The following is a 21,916-nucleotide window of genomic DNA, read 5'->3' on the forward strand; positions in this document are numbered from 1 at the left end:
CTGGACACTAGTAAATTTTTTTAATTTTCTCATCATTTAATGAAGGATATAACATGATATTCTTTCTATTCATTTCCTTCGATATTCTTACGATGTTTTACAAACGCAACATAAAATGTTTAGATAATATGTGATATTCGATGCAATTAGCCAGTTCTTTTACACAAGTAAATAAATTACTTCTTTAAGTAATACTTCTACTGCTTTTATAAATTATTTGGATTGCACCAATAAATCGTACACAATATTATTTTTTTAAGTAATTGTGTAATTCAGTGTCTTAGATATGTCACATTAATAATTTATAATAAATTTGTACTTATTAGATAGGCTTTTTCAACAGACATTTGTATTCTAGGAGTTAAATAGGGTCTTATTTTATCAATTTTTATCTTCATTTATTATAGTGTCACTTACCAATTTGTTTTTACAAGTTTTTGAGATGACAGGTTATTTTAAATTAATGCATTATCTGCTTCACCTATAGGTCATTTTTTTCTGTTTTAAACACCCATAACATGTTCACCAATAAGTTGCATAATAATCAGAGCATTTCACTGGCTTTTACGGCGGAGCATCGGAATAATTCTGAAAATGACAATCACTGGTGTCATTCTTGTTCTCTGCCTATTGGACACCCACTGATGATACAATATTCAACACCTGCTTAACCTTACTGAACCACAATATAACAATTATAGATCATTTTTACAATTCCCAGTGAGTTTGGTAGTCATGTGTACTCTATGTTGTTTAGCAGTACGTGCACTGTGTTGTTTAGCAGTACGTACACTATGTTGTTTAGCATTACGTACACTACGTTGTTTAGCAGTATGTGCACTATATTGTTTAGCAGTACGTGCACTACGTTCTTTAGCAGTACGTGCACTATGCTCTTTAGCAGTATGTGTACTATGTTGTTTAGTAGTACGTGCACTATGCTCTTTAGCAGTATGTGTACTATGTTGTTTAGCAGTACGTACACTGTGTTGTTTAGCAGTACGTGCACTATGCTCTTTAGCAGTATGTGTACTATGTTGTTTAGCAGTACGTACACTGTGTTGTTTAGCAGTACGTGCACGATGTTGTTTAGCAGTACGTGCACAATGTTGTTTAGCAGTACGTACACTATGTTTAGCAGTACGTACACTACGTTGTTTAGCAGTACGTACACTATGTTGTTTAGCAGTACGTACACTATGTTGTTTAGCATTACGTACACTACGTTGTTTAGCAGTATGTGCACTGTGTTGTTTAGCAGTACTTACACTATATTGTTTAGCAGTACGTGCACTGTGTTGTTTAACAGTACATACACTATATTGTTTAGCAGCACGTGCACTGTGTTGTTTAGCAGTGCGTGCACTGTGTTGTTTAGCAGTACGTACACTGTGTTGTTTAGCAGTACGTGCACTGTGTTGTTTTGCAGTACGTGCACTGTGTTGTTTAGCAGTACGTGCACTGTGTTGTTTAGCAGTACGTACACTGTGTTGTTTAGCAGTACGTGCACTGTGTTGTTTAGCAGTACATACAGTATATTGTTTAGCAGTACGTGCACTGTGTTGTTTAGCAGTACGTACAATGTGTTGTTTAGCAGTACGTGCACTATGTTGTTTAGCAGTACGTGCACTGTGTTGTTTAGCAGTACGTGCACTGTGTTGTTTAGCAGTACATACATTATATTGTTTATCAGTACGTGCACTATGTTGTTTAGCAGTACGTGCACTGTGTTGTTTAGCAGTACGTGCACTGTGTTGTTTAGCAGTACGTGCACTATGTTGTTTAGCAGTACGTGCACTGTGTTGTTTAGCAGTACGTGCACTGTGTTGTTTAGCAGTACGTACATTGTGTTGTTTAGCAGTACGTGCACTGTGTTGTTTATCAGTACGTACACTGTGTTGTTTAGCAGTACGTGCACTATGTTGTTTAGCAGTACGTGCACTGTGTTGTTTAGCAGTACGTGCACTGTGTTGTTTAGCAGTACGTGCACTGTGTTGTTTAGCAGTACGTACAATGTGTTGTTTAGCAGTACGTGCACTATGTTGTTTAGCAGTACGTGCACTGTGTTGTTTAGCAGTACGTGCACTGTGTTGTTTAGCAGTACATACACTATATTGTTTAGCAGTACGTGCACTATGTTGTTTAGCAGTACGTGCACTGTGTTGTTTAGCAGTACGTGCACTGTGTTGTTTAGCAGTACGTGCACTGTGTTGTTTAGCAGTACGTTCACTGTGTTGTTTAGCAGTACGTGCACTGTGTTGTTTAGCAGTACGTACAATGTGTTGTTTAGCAGTACGTGCACTATGTTGTTTAGCAGTACGTGCACTGTATTGTTTAGCAGTACGTTCACTGTGTTGTTTAGCAGTACGTGCACTGTGTTGTTTAGCAGTATGTACAATGTGTTGTTTAGCAGTACGTGCACTATGTTGTTTAGCAGTACGTACAATGTGTTGTTTAGCAGTACGTGCACTATGTTGTTTAGCAGTACGTGCACTGTGTTGTTTACCAGTACGTGCACTGTGTTGTTTAGCAGTACATACACTATATTGTTTAGCAGTACGTGCACTATGTTGTTTAGCAGTACGTGCACTGTGTTGTTTAGCAGTACGTGCACTGTGTTGTTTAGCAGTACGTGCACTATGTTGTTTAGCAGTACGTGCACTGTGTTGTTTAGCAGTACGTGCACTGTGTTGTTTAGCAGTACGTACACTGTGTTGTTTAGCAGTACGTGCACTGTGTTGTTTAGCAGTACATGCACTGTGTTGTTTAGCAGTACGTGCACTGTGTTGTTTAGCAGTACGTACACTGTGTTGTTTAGCAGTACGTGCACTGTGTTGTTTAGCAGTACGTGCACTGTGTTGTTTAGCAGTACGTGCACTGTGTTGTTTAGCAGTACGTGCACTGTGTTGTTTAGCAGTACGTGCACTGTGTTGTTTAGCAGTACGTGCACTGTGTTGTTTAGCAGTACTGTGTTGTTTAGCAGTACGTGCACTATGTTGTTTAGCAGTACGTGCACTGTGTTGTTTAGCAGTACGTGCACTGTGTTGTTTAGCAGTACGTGCACTGTGTTGTTTAGCAGTACATGCACTGTGTTGTTTAGCAGTACATGCACTGTGTTGTTTAGCAGTACATGCACTGTGTTGTTTAGCAGTACATGCACTGAGTTGTTTAGCAGTACGTGCACTGTGTTGTTTAGCAGTACATGCACTGTGTGGCTTAGCAGTACATGCACTGTGTTGTTTAGCAGTACGTGCACTGTGTTGTTTAGCAGTACATGCACTGTGTTGTTTAGCAGTACGTTCACTGTGTTGTTTAGCAGTACATGCACTGTGTTGTTTAGCAGTACGTGCACTGTGTTGTTTAGCAGTACGTGCACTGTGTTGTTTAGCAGTACGTGCACTGTGTTGTTTAGCAGTACATGCACTGAGTTGTTTAGCAGTACGTGCACTGTGTTGTTTAGCAGTACGTGCACTGTGTTGTTTAGCAGTACATGCACTGTGTTGTTTAGCAGTACGTGCACTGTGTTGTTTAGCAGTACGTGCACTGTGTTGTTTAGCAGTACATGCACTGTGTTGTTTAGCAGTACATGCACTGAGTTGTTTAGCAGTACGTGCACTGTGTTGTTTAGCAGTACGTACACTGTGTTGTTTAGCAGTACATGCACTGAGTTGTTTAGCAGTACGTACACTGTGTTGTTTAGCAGTACATGCACTGAGTTGTTTAGCAGTACGTACACTGTGTTGTTTAGCAGTACATGCACTGTGTTGTTTAGCAGTACATGCACTGAGTTGTTTAGCAGTACGTGCACTGTGTTGTTTAGCAGTACGTACACTGTGTTGTTTAGCAGTACATGCACTGAGTTGTTTAGCAGTACGTACACTGTGTTGTTTAGCAGTACATGCACTGAGTTGTTTAGCAGTACGTACACTGTGTTGTTTAGCAGTACATGCACTGTGTTGTTTAGCAGTACATGCACTGAGTTGTTTAGCAGTACATGCACTGAGTTGTTTAGCAGTACATGCACTGAGTTGTTTAGCAGTACATGCACTGAGTTGTTTAGCAGTACGTGCACTGTGTTGTTTAGCAGTACATGCACTGAGTTGTTTAGCAGTACATGCACTGAGTTGTTTAGCAGTACGTACACTGTGTTGTTTAGCAGTACGTGCACTGTGTGGCTTATCAGTACATGCACTGTGTTGTTTAGCAGTACATGCACTGAGTTGTTTAGCAGTACATGCACTGTGTTGTTTAGCAGTACGTACACTGTGTTGTTTAGCAGTACATGCACTGTGTTGTTTAGCAGTACGTACACTGTGTTGTTTACCAGTACGTACACTGTGTTGTTTAGCAGTACGTGCACTTACAACCTTGACCACTTTAGTATTTACTAAGGAAACGTAAATGATTTTCAGATAATACAGTAAGTTGTGCACCTCACTTACAGTAAATTACAGTAAATTTAAATTGAATAAATGTTCTAATTTTAATTTGAGTGTTCGTAGGTACAGTATATTTTTGTTGGATAACTTTACGAAGAATGAAATTATCCGTTTGTAAATGACTAAATTATTTTATATGTAATAATTATCAGTATATGTAGAAATTAAGAGAAGAAAAGATTTGAAAATTTGAATGTTACATTACTGCTACCACTCAGTAAACAGACATGCACTCACATGATGCACATGCACACACGTAAGGCACACAAATGCATACACATATGCACACCAAATTCAAACACACGAATACACAATATAAACTCACGTACACCCATTACACACACACACACACACACACACACACACACACACACACACACACACACACACACACACACACACACACACACACACACTTCTGAAACCCTAGTCTTCCCTCTCCCACCCAAGCATATTACCCAAAATAAGCCATATTTCACTCCTCTTCCCACTCTCACAGTCCTCACTCCCACCAATGCAAGTACCTTCCTTACAACTGCCCCTCCCCCCAACCCCAAACCCCATTTGTCCCTTCGCCCCATCCTCCTCATTCATCCCATCTAAATCCATTATCCTGATCCTTACCCCACAGCCAACACCAACTCTCCTAACTACCCTGAATCATGTACAAGTACCAGGAACTCAAGAACACAGGAAGAGGAATGCAGCTATAGGAAGGAATATGCCAGTTTGGTGACTAATGAAGATAGAATAACAAATATTAATGATGAATGAAATGAACGCATAGGGGAGGCATCCCCGACATGGAATTCCCTGAGGAAAAGATCACGAAGATGATAACAGACGCGATCTTCCTGGCTGGATATCACATAAAGAGGAAAGGACACGGGAACATATAGGGTGGAGGAGTAGCACTGCTCATCAGAAACCAATGGAGTTTTGAGGAGATGAGAGGAATAGACAGAGGGTAAGCAGGTGACTACATGGTAGGCATTCTGAAGACCAGATGTACCAAGGTGGTGTAACAGTGATGTACAATCCTCTACTAAACAGTAAAAGACCAAGAAAAGAGTATAACATAAACAACAGAACAATGGTTGATACATTAGCAAAGGAGGCTAGGAGAACCCACATAATCAGTGCAAATCTGCTGAACATGGGAGATTTTAACCACAAGGAGAGGACATAGAGCCACAAGAGGGACCAGAAACATAGAGGGCTAAAATAGATGTTGGAGGGAGTAATGGAGAGCTTTATGCATTAGCAAGTAAGGGCAACAATCAAAGAGGAAAAGGTGAACCAGTAAGGGTGGACCTTAATGATTCTGACATTGGGAGTATTACCTATAAAAGGCCCCACGGAGCTAGTGACCATATGGTCTTGAATTTCGAATACTTTGTGGAAGCAAACTTGGAAAGAGAAGCATCACAGGAAGGACATGAGCAGCCAAACTTCAAAAGAGAAGACAACCCAGGCATGAAACAATTCCTGAATGAGGCGCAGTGGGAAAGGGAACTAAAAAGGAAGACAGAGAATGAAATAATGGAGTATGTGATCATGAAGTACAGAGAGACAGACACAAAATTCATAACCAGGAGCAAAAGAAGCAATGGGAAAAACGAAGTAAGGCCATAGTTTACCCAGAGGGGCAGAGAAACCAAAGTTAAATGTGCTGGAGCATGGAAAAGTAAAAGAAAGCAAAGAACTCAGGAAAACAATGAAATGAGCCGAAGAGCCAGAAACAAATATACATGGGTAAGAGGAGAGGTTCATAAGCCAAATCTGACCCAAACTGTTATACAGCCACATCGGGAGAAAGACGACAGTAAAGAACCAGGTAATCAGGCTAATGAACGAAGGAGGAGAGCTCACTAGGAATGACCAGGAAGTCTGAGAGACATTCTCAAAGGAAACAAGAAGGCTACCAATGAACTAACGCAACAGAATGCACCAGCGAGTGATGGACACAACAGGGGTGAAGAGGCTATTCTATGATCTTGATACCTCGAAGGCGGTGGCAGCGGATAATACCTCTCTGTGGACCCAGAGAGAGGAAACAAAGGTATTGTGTTTGACACTAGCAATAATCTTCAAGAAGTCAGTCGAAACAGGTCAATTGCCGGAGTTGTGGAAGACAGCAAATGTATTTCCAATTTTAAAAAAGGAGACAGACCGGTAGCATTAAAGTACAAACCATTATCACTTACGTGCACAGTATACTTGGTTATGGAGAAGATTATCAGAAAGAAAGTGGGTTCATAAATGACAACCAGCACGGCTCTAGAGATGATAAAACGTGTTTCACAATCCTACTGGAGTTTTACGACAAATAGTAAGGCAGTACAGAGAGAGAGAAGGATGAGCAGATTACATTTTCTTGGAATGTATGAAGACTCGGGCAAAAACTAGAGGAACAGGCACTAGAATGGATCAAGGAATACCTAACAGGAAGGAAGCGAGCGATTGTTTGAGAAAAGGTGTTGGAATAGGTGCATGAGACGAGGACCGGTACTATTTCTTGTATATATGAATGACATGATGGGAGTCAGAGGTATTCCTGTTAGCAGATGATGTGATACTAATGACGAGAATACAAGAAGACAAGATCCAGGAAAGACTACAAATGGCTCTGAACAGGCTATAAGTCTTGTCTGGCAAGTGGCAGCTGGAAATGAACTTCACTAATTGCAAAGTTATAAAATTTGGGAAGGGTAAAGAAGACCGCAGACGGAGTAAAGGCTCGAAGACGAAGGTGCAAACTTCGCTCAAGGAGAAGGACTTTGGGGTGAATAATGTATCGAGCATATCACCTGAGGCGCACATAAACCGAATATTTGATGCAGCAAATGCACATTTGGCAAATCTAAGGAGTCATTCATTACCGTGTATACGGTGTACGTCAGGCCCATGCATCAGCACCAATATGGAGCTCACACCAAGAAACTGTATAAAGTACAGAGGTTTCCAACGAAACTTGTCCCAGAGCTAAGGGGTATGTCCTGTGAGGAGAGATCAAGGAAATTCGACCTGATGACACAGAGGAAAGAAGGTCTAGGGGCGATATGATAACATACAAAAAACTGAGAGGAACTGATTGGGTGGATAGGGACAGAATGTATGAGAAATGGGAAACAGAAATATGAGGACATGAGGACGCATCTACAAGTTGAAAACACTGGTGAATCAAAAAGAGATGTTTAGATGCATTGTTCTGTCTTAGAGTAGTTAGGAAGTGGAACGATCTGGCGAATAGATTGGTGAAAGCAGGATCCATACATAGCTTAAAGGTGAGGTACGTTAAGGAATTCGAAGCTAGTAGAGAGTAAACCCAGTAGTGACTAGCGAAAAAGCGGGGCCAAGAGCTGAGACTCCAACCCTGCAACCACACATAGGTGAGCACTCAAACACAGAAAGACAGACACACACACACACACACACACACACACACACACACACACACACACACACACACACACACACACACACACACACACACACACACACACACACACACACACACACACACACACACACACACACACACACACACACACACACACACACACATACACACACACACACACGTACACACACACACACGTACACACACACACACACACACACACACAAACACACACACACACACACACACACACGCGCGCGCGCGCGATCTGAAGCTCCTATGTACTATAAGTAATATACAGTGGAACCTCAAAAATCGAACTGCTCCCAACACGACCAATTATGTAAGTGTATTTTTGTAAGTGCTTTTATAAGTGTATTTTTGAGGGTCTGAAATGGACTAATCTAATTTGCATTATTCCTGATGGGAATAAATTCATTCGGTAAAGGCACTCGAACAGCCTTCTGGACCGAAGAAAGTTCGACATTTGACTGTAAAACCCTGCAAGAAGACTTGAAGAGGTTGGGTCAGCATAGTGAAAAATGCATGATGGAATTTTATGTGGATAGGTGTCATGTAATGGAAATGAAGAGAAAAAAGAAAACCACGTCACATAAAGAGAGTCATCATAAACAAAAAGCAGCCGGTATATTATATTAATCGTGATAAACTCTGGTGCTATACTTATTAAATAAGAGTAATATAGAAATATCAGTAATATATTAATGATCAGTAATTTATTAATTGTATCTATAGTGAGGCCCCCATCTACACATACATTAGGATTAAGAGACGTAGAGGAGGAAACTGATTAAAACTATAATACACAATATCCAACAGCAAATTATTTAACAACCAACCAAAGTGAAAGGGAATGATGAACCAACACGGCTGGATCTTGTTTTCACCTCCAGTAAGTCTAACAAGGAAGCGATCACTGAGTTAACATTCTATTATCTGGAGAAAGTGAAATTAAAATAGGAACTAAGATATAAAGGCATGAAGTGACTGGTGTAAAAGAAAGGTCTCTTTGAAGGAATGAGGTAGTTTCAATCTCTAAAACAATGGAGCAAAGATATCAAAAGAATAAGTACTATAAAAGAATGGTAGCTTACAATCAGAAATAAAAAAAATGATAAGTTTATTCTAACTTTTTGGGAAAGAGGTAATGACACAAGGAAAGCCCAGAACCCATGGTTCAACATTCATTGGCAGAGAAATAAAATCGAAAAACCACGAAGACTTCATAAGAGAATATAGAAACAAACCAAACAGAATTGTTCATCTTTCGATTATTAAGAGAATACAAAACGGAATTAGGCTAAACAGCCGAAGCAAAAAGAACCCTAAACTATTTCACACCAAAACCATAAGTAAAACAAAAGCGAAGGAGAACATGTGATTACACTGAGTAAAAACCGGGAAACACTTACAGCAAAGAACAGAAATTTTCAAGTGTATAACCAATTGAACAATCGTCTATAACATAAACCGAACTGACTGTCAGGCACTGAAATAACTGTTGAGGAAAAGATAGGATTCTTAAAAGAATCGAACGACGACATCATGATCAGACGGAATGTCACAAGGGATATTAAGAAGTGCTGAAATACTGTGTCCGCCTTACACTTTGATTTTTAACAAATCTTTAATGCCGATTGAAGTGTCAGAAGACTAGAAGATGACAAAAGTGATGCCAATATACAAACAAGGTAACAGGTAGTTTCTCCACATAATAAGCGTGTCAATTGCTGAAAAATAATTTTATGGAAATATTACTGTATCAGTTTCTTCAAGGAACGCCAGCAAATATTCACAGAAATGGAAGGTCGTGTAATGCAAACCTTACACGCACATAGACTAAGAGGTCAGACAGAAAAGATACAGGATGAGTGGACTGCATATCCTTAGTAAAAAGGATTTTATATGGTACAACATAAAAGGATACTTAATTAAGTGATGAAACAAGCAGGGGAGGGAGGATAAGAAATACCTCAACAATAGAAATCAGAATATATATATATATATATATATATATATATATATATATATATATATATATATATATATATATATATATATATATATATATATATATATATATATATATATATATGCAATAAGATCACAGTAAACAGGTGATTTCAAAATATGCAAAACAACCACTTCTGAAAGAATAGAGAAATCCAAGCGCTTTCGTGACTACTCACATTATCAAGGAGTAGTCACGAAGCGCTTGGAATTTTTCTATTCTTTCAGAAGTGGTTGTTTTGCATATATATATATATATATATATATATATATATATATATATATAGATATATATATATATATATATATATATATATATATGTTATCCCCGATATATTTTTATGATCTGATTACTGGATTTAAACCCTACACTTCCTTGACTGTAGAAGATGAAAAATCATTTGGCTCTCCGGTGTGTGTGTGTGTGTGTGTGTGTGTGTGTGTGTGTGTGTGTGTGTGTGTGTGTGTGTGTGTGTGTGTGTGTGTGTGTGTGTGTGTGTGTGTGTATGTGTGTGTGTGTATACTCATCTAGTTCTCACCTAGTTGTGGTTGCAGGGGTCGAGTCACAACTACTTACCCCTCCTCTTCACTGGTCGCTACTAGGTCACTCTCCCTGCTCCATGAGCTTTACCGTACCTCTTCTTAAAGCTATATATGGATCCTGCCTCCACTTTATCACTTCCCAGACTATTCCACTTCCTGACAACTCTGTAACTGAAGAAATACTTCTTAACATCCATGTGATTCATTTGAGTCTTCAACTTCCAATTGTTACCCCTTGTTGCTGTGTCCCATCTCTGAAACATCCTGTCTTTGTCCACCCTGTCAATTCCTCTCAGTATTTCATGCCGTTATCATTCCCCCCTATCTCTCCTGTCCTCCAGTGTCGTCGGGTCGATTTCCCTTAACCTTTCCTCCTAGGACATGCCCCTTAGCTCCGGGACTAATCTTGCTGCAAACCTTTGCACTTTCTCTAATTTCCTTACATGCTCGGCTAGGTGTGGATTTCAAACTGGGGCTGCATACTCCAATATAAACCTGACATACACGGTGTACAGGATCCTGAACGATTCCTTATTGAGATGTCGGAATGCTATTTTTCGGTTTGCTAGGCGCCCATATGCTACAACAACCTGTCGGTATTTTATACCATTTTAATGTTCAACAGTTATTTTGTTGAAGTGCGCCTGAGGAGATGTACCCGGTGTTATATTCACCCCAAGATTCTTTTCCTTGAGTGAGGTTTGTAGTCTCTGGCCACCTAGACTGTATTTCGTCTGCGGTCTTCTTTGCCCTTCCCCAATCTTCATGACTTTTTGCACTTGGTGGGGTTGAACTCCAGGAGCCAATTTTCGGGCCAGGCCTGCAGCCTGGCCTGGTCCTTGTCCGATTGAATTCTTCTCATCAACTTCACATCATCTGCAATCAGGGACGCTACTAAGTCTATTCCTTCCCTCATGTCATTCACATATACCAGAAACAGCACTGGTCCTAGGACTGACCCCTGTGGAACCCCGCTTGTCACAGGCACCCACTCTGACACCTCGTCATGTACCATGACTCGTCGTTGATGTCTTCCCGACAGGTGTTCCCTGATCCACTGGAGTGCCTTCCCTGTTATACCTGCCTGGTCCTCCAGCTTATGCACTAATCTCTTGTGTGGAACTGTGTCAAAAGCCTTCTTACAGTCCAAGAAAACGTAGTCTGTGTGTGTAAGTGTACTCATCTAGTTGTGCTCACCTAGTTGAGGTTGCAGAGGTCGAGTCCTAGCTCCTGGCCCCGCCTCTTCACTGGTCGATACTAGGTCACTCTCCCTGAACCGTGAGCTTTATCATACCTCTGCTTAAAGCTATGTATGGATCCTGCCTCCACTACATCGCTTCCCAAACTATTCCACTTCCTGACTACTCTGTGGCTGAAGAAATACTTCCTAACATCCCTGTGATTCATCTGTGTCTTCAACTTCCAACTGTGTCCCCTTGTTGCTGTGTCCCATCTCTAGAACATCCTGTCTTTGTCCACCTTTTCAGTTCCATAAGTATTTTGTATGTCGTTATCGTGTCCTCCCTATCTCTTCTGTCCTCCAGTGTCGTCAGGTCGATTTCCCTTAATTAACCTCTCCTCGTAGAACATACCCCTTAGCTCTAGGACTAGTCTTGTTGAAAACCTTTGCACTTTCCAATATGGGCCTAACGTACACGGTGTACGTTATGTGTGTATATGTGCGTGTATATGTGTGTGTGCGTGTATATGTGTGTGTGTGCGTGTATATGTGTGTGTGTGCGTGTGTGGTGTATATGTAACATACATAACACGTACACATATAGCATTTATAAGATACATATATGTAACATATGAAAAACCCACAGTAAGCACAACCTTTCGAGTAACTTAGGCTAGGAGTATAGTTACTTTACTTAATACTTCAACAATTACATATTATAACAATGGTTATAAATGACCATAATTTTTAAAGGGGTGGACCGGTAAGCCAGCGGAAGGCCTCGGTCAGATGACCAAAAGCTCCAAAGGCGGGTCATCATCTGACTAAGACCCGCGTCAGGAAACATTTGTCCTGTTTCCTGACGAACCTTACCTAACCTAACCTTCAACAATTACATACAGTAGGTGTGGGGGTTCTCTAAGATTATGAGACTCGCACAGGGTGTTCACACGAAGTAAATATTAGAAAACAGTTTACGAAGTCATGCCTTCCCATTATACTTGTAATTTACGAGGTAGAAGAAAAGACTGAGTAGTCATTATTTGTATCAGCGAGATACATAGTGTACATATGGTCAGAATAATTGTGCGCATATATTTTTTTCAGTTTTTATTTGAATTAATTAAACTAAAATTCTTTAATTCATCAGTATTTTTGCTCAGCTTTATTTGTCTAATACTCTCAGTATAAAAGTACAAAATATATTGGACATTGAGTGTACGGTTACATAATACTGAGTGAAAGACATAATATCAAGCTTCAGTGTTGACATGAAAACCGAATATTTGCATCCAGGAATATCAGAGATATTTGTTTCGAGAGTGATTGTTTCTGTCACAATTGTCTAGGAAGTGTTATAGACCTGTATCAACATTACACTGTAATGTCTGCAGATGTGGAACGAACAGCGGTTAGTATGTATAGCATTTATATTTAGTCTATTTAGGCATTAGAAAATGGACATTTTCGTTGCCTAGAATTTGAGTTTTTGGTTGGTCTGAGAGCATTCCAGATATTCGAGCACAACACCTCCATCCTGCACGTGGATGGACACAGCACTGTTGACAAACTTACTTTCGATTACAGTGACCACCCCCACTAAGGCTACTTAGCTGGTCAGTACCAGCAAGTAACAGAAATCAAACCAACATCACAGTAGTGCTGAAATGCTAGTGCTTTGTCTGTCCGACAGAATAATGTAGTTCACAGCCCACAGATCATAGATCACAGATTACAGATCATTATTAATTATTCTGTGATCGTTCTCCTTCATAACTTAACTGCAGAGAAGCACATCCCGCGTTCCCGTCAGTGCCTCATTTACCTTTAAGAAAGCGAAATACTCTGAAGACAAAGAACGGTCTGTCTCATAATCAAACAGTAACCTACTTACAACTACACGGTAAAAATCTATGCAAAACCTAAACCAAATAGGGTTAAAAGCATTTTGTGAACATATTAATTATCGTAACGTACTACAGAAGCTCCTGGTGCTCTCTGAGTAGTGGTGATCCCTAATGCAGTCACCCCAGTGTTCAACCCCTGTCAGGTTCTCACCCCTTACGTTCCTATCTCTTCAGGCTCTGCAGTCCTCATTACCTACAAGCTTACACAGGTTCCAGCAGTTCGTTCGTCACTTATGTACATATACATAATTTCTCTTGCCCAGGCTCTGGGGTGATGGACTCGTCATCAAAAAAATTCCACTTCTTCCGAGCATGGAATAGGTTATGCTGAATTATGGCAGTTCCTAAGTGACAGTCACTCCAGCTGTGTTGGAATGAAACTTTTGAAGCTTCTATAGCTGAAGATACCATACTTGATTACCTGACCATATCCTTATTGCTCTACTGCAGTCTCCAGCTGACAGATGTCAACACCGTGTGAGACCCTCCTTCTGCGTGATGGAATATGACAAATACATCACACTACCCCTTTCTTCCTTGAATACAGAGAATAGAGGCTATATATTCACATATCAAATAAACAAATCTAAAAATGAACCTCGACAAAGATGTTGTATGACGCTGACTGCAACACTAATTTACCTTCAGATTCTCACCCTATTCGTATTTCAGAATCCCTCTTCACTTCCATTTAATACGCATCTTACTTTTAGTAATATTCAGTCTACCTCTTCGTATTACTATACCTATACCATCGCACATCAACTCTACTAACCACCCTCGCCCACAACCACCACCTTGCTCTCTAGTGTATTATTAGTAACTAATAATGGCGATGTTAGTGGAATATTAGGAGACACAAAGGATATTGGAGATTAACTCCAAATGTTGCTTTCCCAGCTTCCTTTGTATGTATTTGTTAACAAGAAGCAGAACTACATAGCACTGTCAGATTTACTATCTACCTATGTCTATGTTCTTTTACAATCACTTAATCCCTGTCCTGACGAGTCATACGGTAAAACTGCACTTCAAATTTGAAATGATATTCCACATTTTCAATTTTTCGTTCTTACTCTGATTTCACTGTATTGCAGCAGCTCGTGTCTATCTGAACAAGTGTTACGTGCTTTTCTATTTGTATTATTTTTCTTGGTGCCCTTTGTCTTCAACAAACATGAAATCCTTGATATCGTTCTTACATACGCTAATAATTGTCTTAGCCAATTTTAACTCTCATCTGCTATGGAGCGGGATAAATTGCAACTCTCGCAGAGGGATATATGCAGTTTAACACGATTGTTTATTGATAATGTTTCGCCCATACTTTGGGCTCTATCAAGTCAAAAACAGTTCTGTTTGTGAATTGATAAAACCCACTGCATTTGTGTCTCTATATTCATACAACTTCACTCTTACTCTCGCAGAGGCCAGTTTGAGTTTTTCTTTCCCATCTACCTCTCCGTGTCTTGAATACAAGTATTTCAACACATTTTGATCACCACACACATATTCTCTCGTGTATAGATCTCCCTGTCTGCTCCTCTTCCATAGTGCTGGAGTTTGATATGACTGTAACAATCTTTACGATAGTGATCATTTCTAGATTCTTATTATTTCCCGTTTCCACACCCCACCTCTTCACAAAGTCTAGTGAAAATATGAGCATGCAAACTGTACACTTTATGCACGTTATGCGTTTTACCCTGATATTCCATCTGATTTTTCCTCTACAGACGAGTTGCAGCAACTCGCCACCTCTATTTTCACTATAACAACATTTATCATGCCCCAGACCTCGGTAAACATAAAAAAGTTTTTCCTCTGGTGGCCTCCCGACTGCGCTCTCTTAGTTTGTTTCAACCATGTTGCGCTGGGTCACTACCATTACAATCGACCTTACATATAAACAAGCAAGAGCACAAATATGTCTCATTGTACAGACGACTAAACAAACTTTTTGGTGTGCTTAAGTGTACAGATCAAATTCCACTACCTCCATGCTCAGTCTGGATAAAATGCGAAAGTTAGTAGGCAATTATACATCAGACCATTTTTAACGTTCCCATCGAGAACATAGTAAATCCTGTTGAAGTTGCCCTAACAATACAGAATCATTTCGTTCATGTTTCACAAGGGCTGTGATGGTCCCCCTTATAAGTTCAGTCCAATAGGAATTGGGGTTCACCCCATTGAAATATATATCTCTTAATCATGAAACTTACATCGTTCCCTTCGCTCTCAACGAACTAACTTCGTTTCAGATTGAATGCTAACTTCTGCCTGCTGAGCCCGATGATACCCATGTTCACATACTTCAGCACTTGCATTCTATAGCTATAGTCTACTTACACATTTTCAATCGAATTTGGCCCGAAGCCATTATAGCTCTTCAGTGGAAAACTGCGATAGTTCCTCAATTTTGAAAACCAGATTCCTTGTGCCAAGACGCTTCTCATTATACCTTTCACTTTTACCAGTGCTATTTATAAGGTGTTGAACTGCTTAGCTTATAAACTGCTTGTGTGGTACTGTATTTAAAAACCCAAAACTCTCTCCCGTCATCAGTTTGGTTTTAGAAAAGGGTGTTCCACTCTTGGTCTATTGATATATGTTTTCTTTGACCACCAATCAGTCATCACACCTTATTTCGCTCATAAAAAAGGGTTTATGATACTATTTGACGTTACATCTTGTCAAACGTATATTTCTTAGGTCTTGAGTACCACTTTTCCTTCAAGATTTTTGATCAGAGAGACACTTCCGTGTTCGAGTAATTAACAGTGTTTCCCATGAGCACCAGTTTGTTTTTGATAGCTATTAATGGATTTCTTCCTGTTGTTTTCTCAAGTATCCACTCAATCCTACATTTTTTTTTATCACACTGGCCGATTCCCACCAAGGCAGGGTGGCCCGAAAAAGAAAAACTTTCACCATCATTCACTCCATCACTGTCTTGCCAGAAGGGTGCTTTACACTACAGTTTTTAAACTGCAACATTAACACCCCTCCTTCAGAGTGCAGGCACTGTACTTCCCATCTCCAGGACTCAAGTCCGGCCTGCCGGTTTCCCTGAATCCCTTCATAAATGTTACTTTGCTCACACTCCAACAGCACGTCAAGTATTAAAAACCATTTGTCTCCATTCACTCCTATCAAACACGCTCACGCATGCCTGCTGGAAGTCCAAGCCCCTCGCACACAAAACCTCCTTTACCCCCTCCCTCCAACCCTTCCTAGGCCGACCCCTACCCCGCCTTCCTTCCACTACAGACTGGTACACTCTTGAAGTCATTCTGTTTCGCTCCATTCTCTCTACATGTCCGAACCACCTCAACAACCCTACATATAGGCTATTTTTGCTATTGCTTGGTCAATATTCCATTGCTCGCGCTTCCAAATGGGCAACCTCATATGAATCTCATTTTGCACTGCCACAACAAACTCATTCAGTGCCCTATCATTCCATATTCAATTTTACGTTGTACTGTTTCATTCCCTCTGTGTGTGATATTCCTAAATTTCTTGGTCTAATTTTTGACTGCAAAATGTCATGAATGATTCACATAACCTTCCTACAAGTTGCATGTTTTAGTTACTGTAGCCAACTTAAAACCTTCGCCAATTTTCATTGAGGAACTGATAAGCCAACTCGTCTTCGCCTTCATTGATTCTTGATCATCTCTATAATCTCTAGATTATAGAGATCAAGTATGCTCCTCAGCCTCCTGGCATCCTTTTCTAAACTTACTGACAATTATCAGGGATTACGTTTCTGTTTGGGGGCATTATGATCTCCAACTGAGACCCTGACATAATGTTCAATGTTTTCACCTATATATTACCTTCTATGACCTTCACAATCCTATCACATTCAGAATAATTACAAATGTTAGTGAGGCTGTTTTATTAATCACTGCATCCCTTTTATTACGCCCCTCTAATATCTGCATTTCAACTTCGAAAACACTTCGTAATTAACCCCTTCCCCTTTCCTTTCTTGAAAAGTTCCATCAATTCAAATTTGCTTCTTAACATTTCCATGTATAAAGACTCACAAGTCTGCTACCACTTTATGCATTCTCTTTCTTGACCACTTCCAACCATACTGGAGTATTATGACAGTATACACCGACAGTTCCAAATCCCTAAATGAGTGAGGTACATGGCTATTTTCTCCAGGTACATGTAGAGAAATTCATAATCATTTAAAAGAGTCAGCCAGCATTTTTTCGACAGAGTTGTATGTAATTTTTGCTGCCGGTCCTCTGTCACACACTTTGCTTCAATTTCTTTCTCCTAATTCATTGTTATTTCATTTTCCCAAAAAGCGTTACAAGCTGTCAAGACATTTGGCTCCCCACATCCTTTCGTACTTCACATACCACCTTGAAATATTAGATATGCCAGAAGCATTTGTTCACAGATTGAACTATCATACAGAAGTCTCATCCCTTTAATAAAATCACTTTATTCATCTATTAAAATACTCTGGAAACATAAATGAGTGAAAGATGTGGTTGTCATGTCTCCTCTTTCAAGGAGGGAATTTTTAGTTTGGATCATTTATCGTAGCTCGTATTTTAATATTCTGGGAGCCACTCTGTAGCAAGTCTTCGGTAGCTCTATCCTGCCCAGGGACAGACAGACCACCAATTTCTATGCAATTTTTTTTATCCAAAATATGTTTTATCAGCTTTTTCAGCATTTTTCTTCTCTGTAAGCTATTTTATGGTTTGTCAGTTTAGAGTACAAGGTTCTGAATATAAGAACATAAGAACATAAGAAAGGAGGAACACTGCAGGAGGCCTGTTGGCCCATACTAGGCAGGTCCTTTACAATTCATCCCACTAACAAAACATTTGCCTATCATTTAAATGGCAATTTGTTTTGTTAATGAAGACTCTCAGATCCCTCTCCCTATCAAATACATAATCCTAATATATTATCCTGCAAATTCCTATTTGTATACATTAGGTTGGTAGGTAGAAACAAGTCAGGGAAATACGACTCTCCGGTCATAAGTTTGAAATAGAAGAATGTTAAATGATTTTTTACTCTGGCAAGATTGCTATTTCTTCTAATCTCTCTCATGAACACACAAGACGATAGAAAATTCTTACAAACTTCTACTTAAACTAACGCAGTGCATTTCTTTATAGTTATCCCTGTACTGTTACTTTCCCCACTTAAGAAACGAGTTAAAAAAATGCCTGTAGAAGGAAACTAAAATGCTGTAGAAGGAAACCAAGATATTTGGATGCATTTACAGAACTGAAAAAAGAAGACTTGGCCTGTTTGAATGTGCTTGCATATAGAATAGATTAAATAAAGAACTGAGTGTTAAAGGATATCCTAGCACTGAGGGATGTCCCAGCACTGAGGGATGTCCTAGCACTGAGGGATGTCCTAGCACTGAGGGATGTCCTAGCACTGAGGGATGTCCCAGAACTGAGGGATGTCCTAGCACTGAGGGATGTCCCAGCACTGAGGGATGTCCTAGCACTGAGGGATGTCCTAGCACTGAGGGATGTCCTAGCACTGAGGGATGTCCCAGCACTGAGGGATGTCCTAGCACTGAGGGATGTCCTAGCACTGAGAGATGTCCTGGCACTGAGGAATTCCCAAGCACTGAGTAAAACAATTTAACGGAATGGAAGAGTTTGAATAGAGAGGATTAAATAGAATTAAATCAAGTGTATCTGAGAGAACAACGGCTATAGCAACAACGTTAAATAATTATAGAAATAAATCAATGTTTATAAAAAATAGAATAAAGAATTTTGTAGTGCAGATTAAAAATGAAATGTGAGAAACTGGCTAAACGTTTAAGGTTTTTAGGTTTAAGGACCCAGAAATAAGAGAAATGTAAAAAGAGAAAAAATTCTGGATCTTAAATAAATTGAATACTGATGCAAATATGAAAATACTGTATTTATTAGAGAGGTCGAAAGTTATTAGGACTGGTTTAGAGGGCATAGTAAAGTTTAGAAATTTCAAAACAGGAAATGTGTACTGGAGAGAGAACAAATGTGAAAATGAGGTGTAATGGGGATAGTGATTGGTATGAATAAATCTCTCGAGAAAGGTTGACTTGAGCAAGAGAAACTGATAAGACGGATGTGACCCAGATATAATCATTCAGTGATATTGTGTGAGACAGAGGTTTGTGTTTAGAGTTTCAGAAAAAAAGATGTATTGCTAATGGAATAATAATGGAAAAAATAATGGCAGAGGGGGAAAATTAGAAACTGGAAAGGTTTCAGCTGTAAAAAATATGCTGTATAAGGTAAGTAGCGTATGTGTGAAAAAAAAAGAGATGATGAAAGAGAAATGAGGGAGTGCAGAACAAGGGATAACTGGAAAATACTTTTGTTTAAAGCAGTTTTTTCTTTTTGAATAAGAAAGTGCGGGAGCATAAAAGACATTGGTGATAGTAAAGACAAACTCTGCATCTTCACTCTGGCAAAAATTACCTTATAATACTTTTTTATGTATGTAAAAATTAATGCATTATAAAAAATTATTTTTTTTACTGTGTATTTTTTACATTCTTAAGGATTTTTTGATGAAAGTTCGGATGTGTTTGTCCTTATTACTCACAATTCCTCAAATAAGTAAGATGTCTGATGGGGACTCGGATGTATTGTAGAGATGAAAGAATATGTTGAAGAATCAATATAAGGAAGGCTGTGATGTCATGTAATGGGCAGGAAAGAATGCGACCTGATGAGAGAAGGAAAGACCCAGAGGTAAGTGTGGAAGTGGTACTAGACAGACACGAAGAAAGGGTGTAAAGATGCAGTTGCTGATGGAATAAACAGAGTCACAACTGTTTCACAAAGAGGAAATAGAAATAGACGTGATGGACCAAATGACGTCTAGTGAAAATGAAAGGAAACAGGAAAGGGGAACCTGAGTAGAAAAGAGGAAGTGTTTGAAACGGAGAGAATGAGAGGGGGTGTGAGAAAGATAAAGAGTGAGATAGATAAGGACAATGAACAAAATAATAGGACATAATAGACATAATAGAGAGAGAAAGAGAGAGAGTGGGAAGCAAGAGTATGTGTGGGAAGCAAGAGAGAACATGAGTACTAGAGACAGTGTGGGTATAAAAGAGAGAGCATGAGTACTAGAGAGAGTGAGCATATATGTAAGAGAGAGAGCATGAGTACTAGAGACAGTGAAGGTATAAAAGAGAGAGCGTGAGTACTAGAGACAGTGAGTATATATAAGAGAGTGAGAGCAGAAGAGAGCAAGAGCCAGCGAGCACAAGAGTCATCATAAGAGCACACAAACAAGTATCTCATATAAACATTACCTACACTACATAAAATACATCTCATCACTCGGTTAATCATATAATTTTAAGAGAACTTTTAATCCAATCGATATTTTTGTTGTTGATAATCTATAAGAATAAGAATATTACTTTGAGATAAACAGCAAGTATAATAGACCTGGAATGTGTTGTTGCTAAAATCCAAACTTATTCTAACTTTCCAGACTTACTCTAACATTGCAGAGTTACTTCCGTAGTGTTAGATAGCTTGATAAAACTAACCCAGCTATACGATATTCCAGCTACGCTACTTGCAAACGCTCAGTCAAATATCTGCAGAGAAGAACTCGACCATCATTTTCCCTCTTCCAATTGACATAATCAACAATATTGTTTCAAAGTAGGACAGGTGGGTCGGAGATAAATAAGAATACTCTTTGTACTGTTTAGTATTAATAATTTGTTTGCTCAGATGAAGTATGCAAAGCTTTGCTATTCTCTAAATAAGCATATTTACAACCTAAGACGGAGGTGAGGTGGCTGTGTGGCATTAAATAATTATTTTTTGCAAAAAAAAAAAAAAGGGTTTCAGTATGAGCCGCCATTGGTGCTTTGGCTATGGGACTCATATTAGGTAGATATTGTAGAACTAGTCAAGATTATAATACAGCAATATATGGATAAGTCTCGCACTGGTTTAAGATTCTTACTTCTATCGTACTATTTAAAGAATGTTTATTAAAATTAATGTTTTTTAATATAAAATGTTCACTGACATATGGTATATGTAACATTTACTAATATAGTGAGAGGAATGATGCAAGCATAAACTGACGTTAAGCATCTACCAGGCAGAGTCCTCAATAACAGTGATCTTACAAATGAATGATAACTGGGACTTGTCATCTAGGATTGTTGACAAGTCCCTACTGTTGCCTGAATTCACTTCTGTACATAACTCCAAATGCCAGCCAGATTTTGGGTAATGATAATTCATATTCCATAAACAATACAAAATAAAGATTTTTGCTCGTTAAAAATATACATCAAATTGTAAGGCTTCATAGGTGGTAAACTCCTGTTAGTTAGCTTCCTTGATAATTGTGCTCTCACTTTACGTAGATGAGTTAT

At 39.2% G+C, this 21,916-nt stretch overlaps 1 protein-coding gene across 12 annotated transcripts in view; it reads left to right on the top strand.

Moving 5' to 3' along the window:
• The window catches only part of LOC128684495 (band 7 protein AGAP004871), a 1,214,601-nt gene that overhangs the window by 1,149,996 nt on the left and 42,689 nt on the right, over window positions 1-21,916 (top strand). For 3 of the 12 annotated variants that reach the window (XM_053770701.2, XM_053770700.2, XM_053770699.2), the window contains exon 7: window positions 21,088-21,194. The exons of the other annotated variants lie outside the window; for them this stretch is intronic. In XM_053770701.2, the coding sequence (XP_053626676.1) occupies window positions 21,088-21,189 (102 nt within the window). In that variant the 3' untranslated portion in view covers window positions 21,190-21,194. The remainder of the gene's footprint in view (window positions 1-21,087; window positions 21,195-21,916) is intronic. 12 annotated transcript variants of the gene reach the window in all.

Source organism: Cherax quadricarinatus, chromosome 4, assembly GCF_038502225.1.
Source record: "Cherax quadricarinatus isolate ZL_2023a chromosome 4, ASM3850222v1, whole genome shotgun sequence".
Classification (NCBI taxonomy): Eukaryota; Metazoa; Arthropoda; class Malacostraca; order Decapoda; family Parastacidae; genus Cherax; species Cherax quadricarinatus.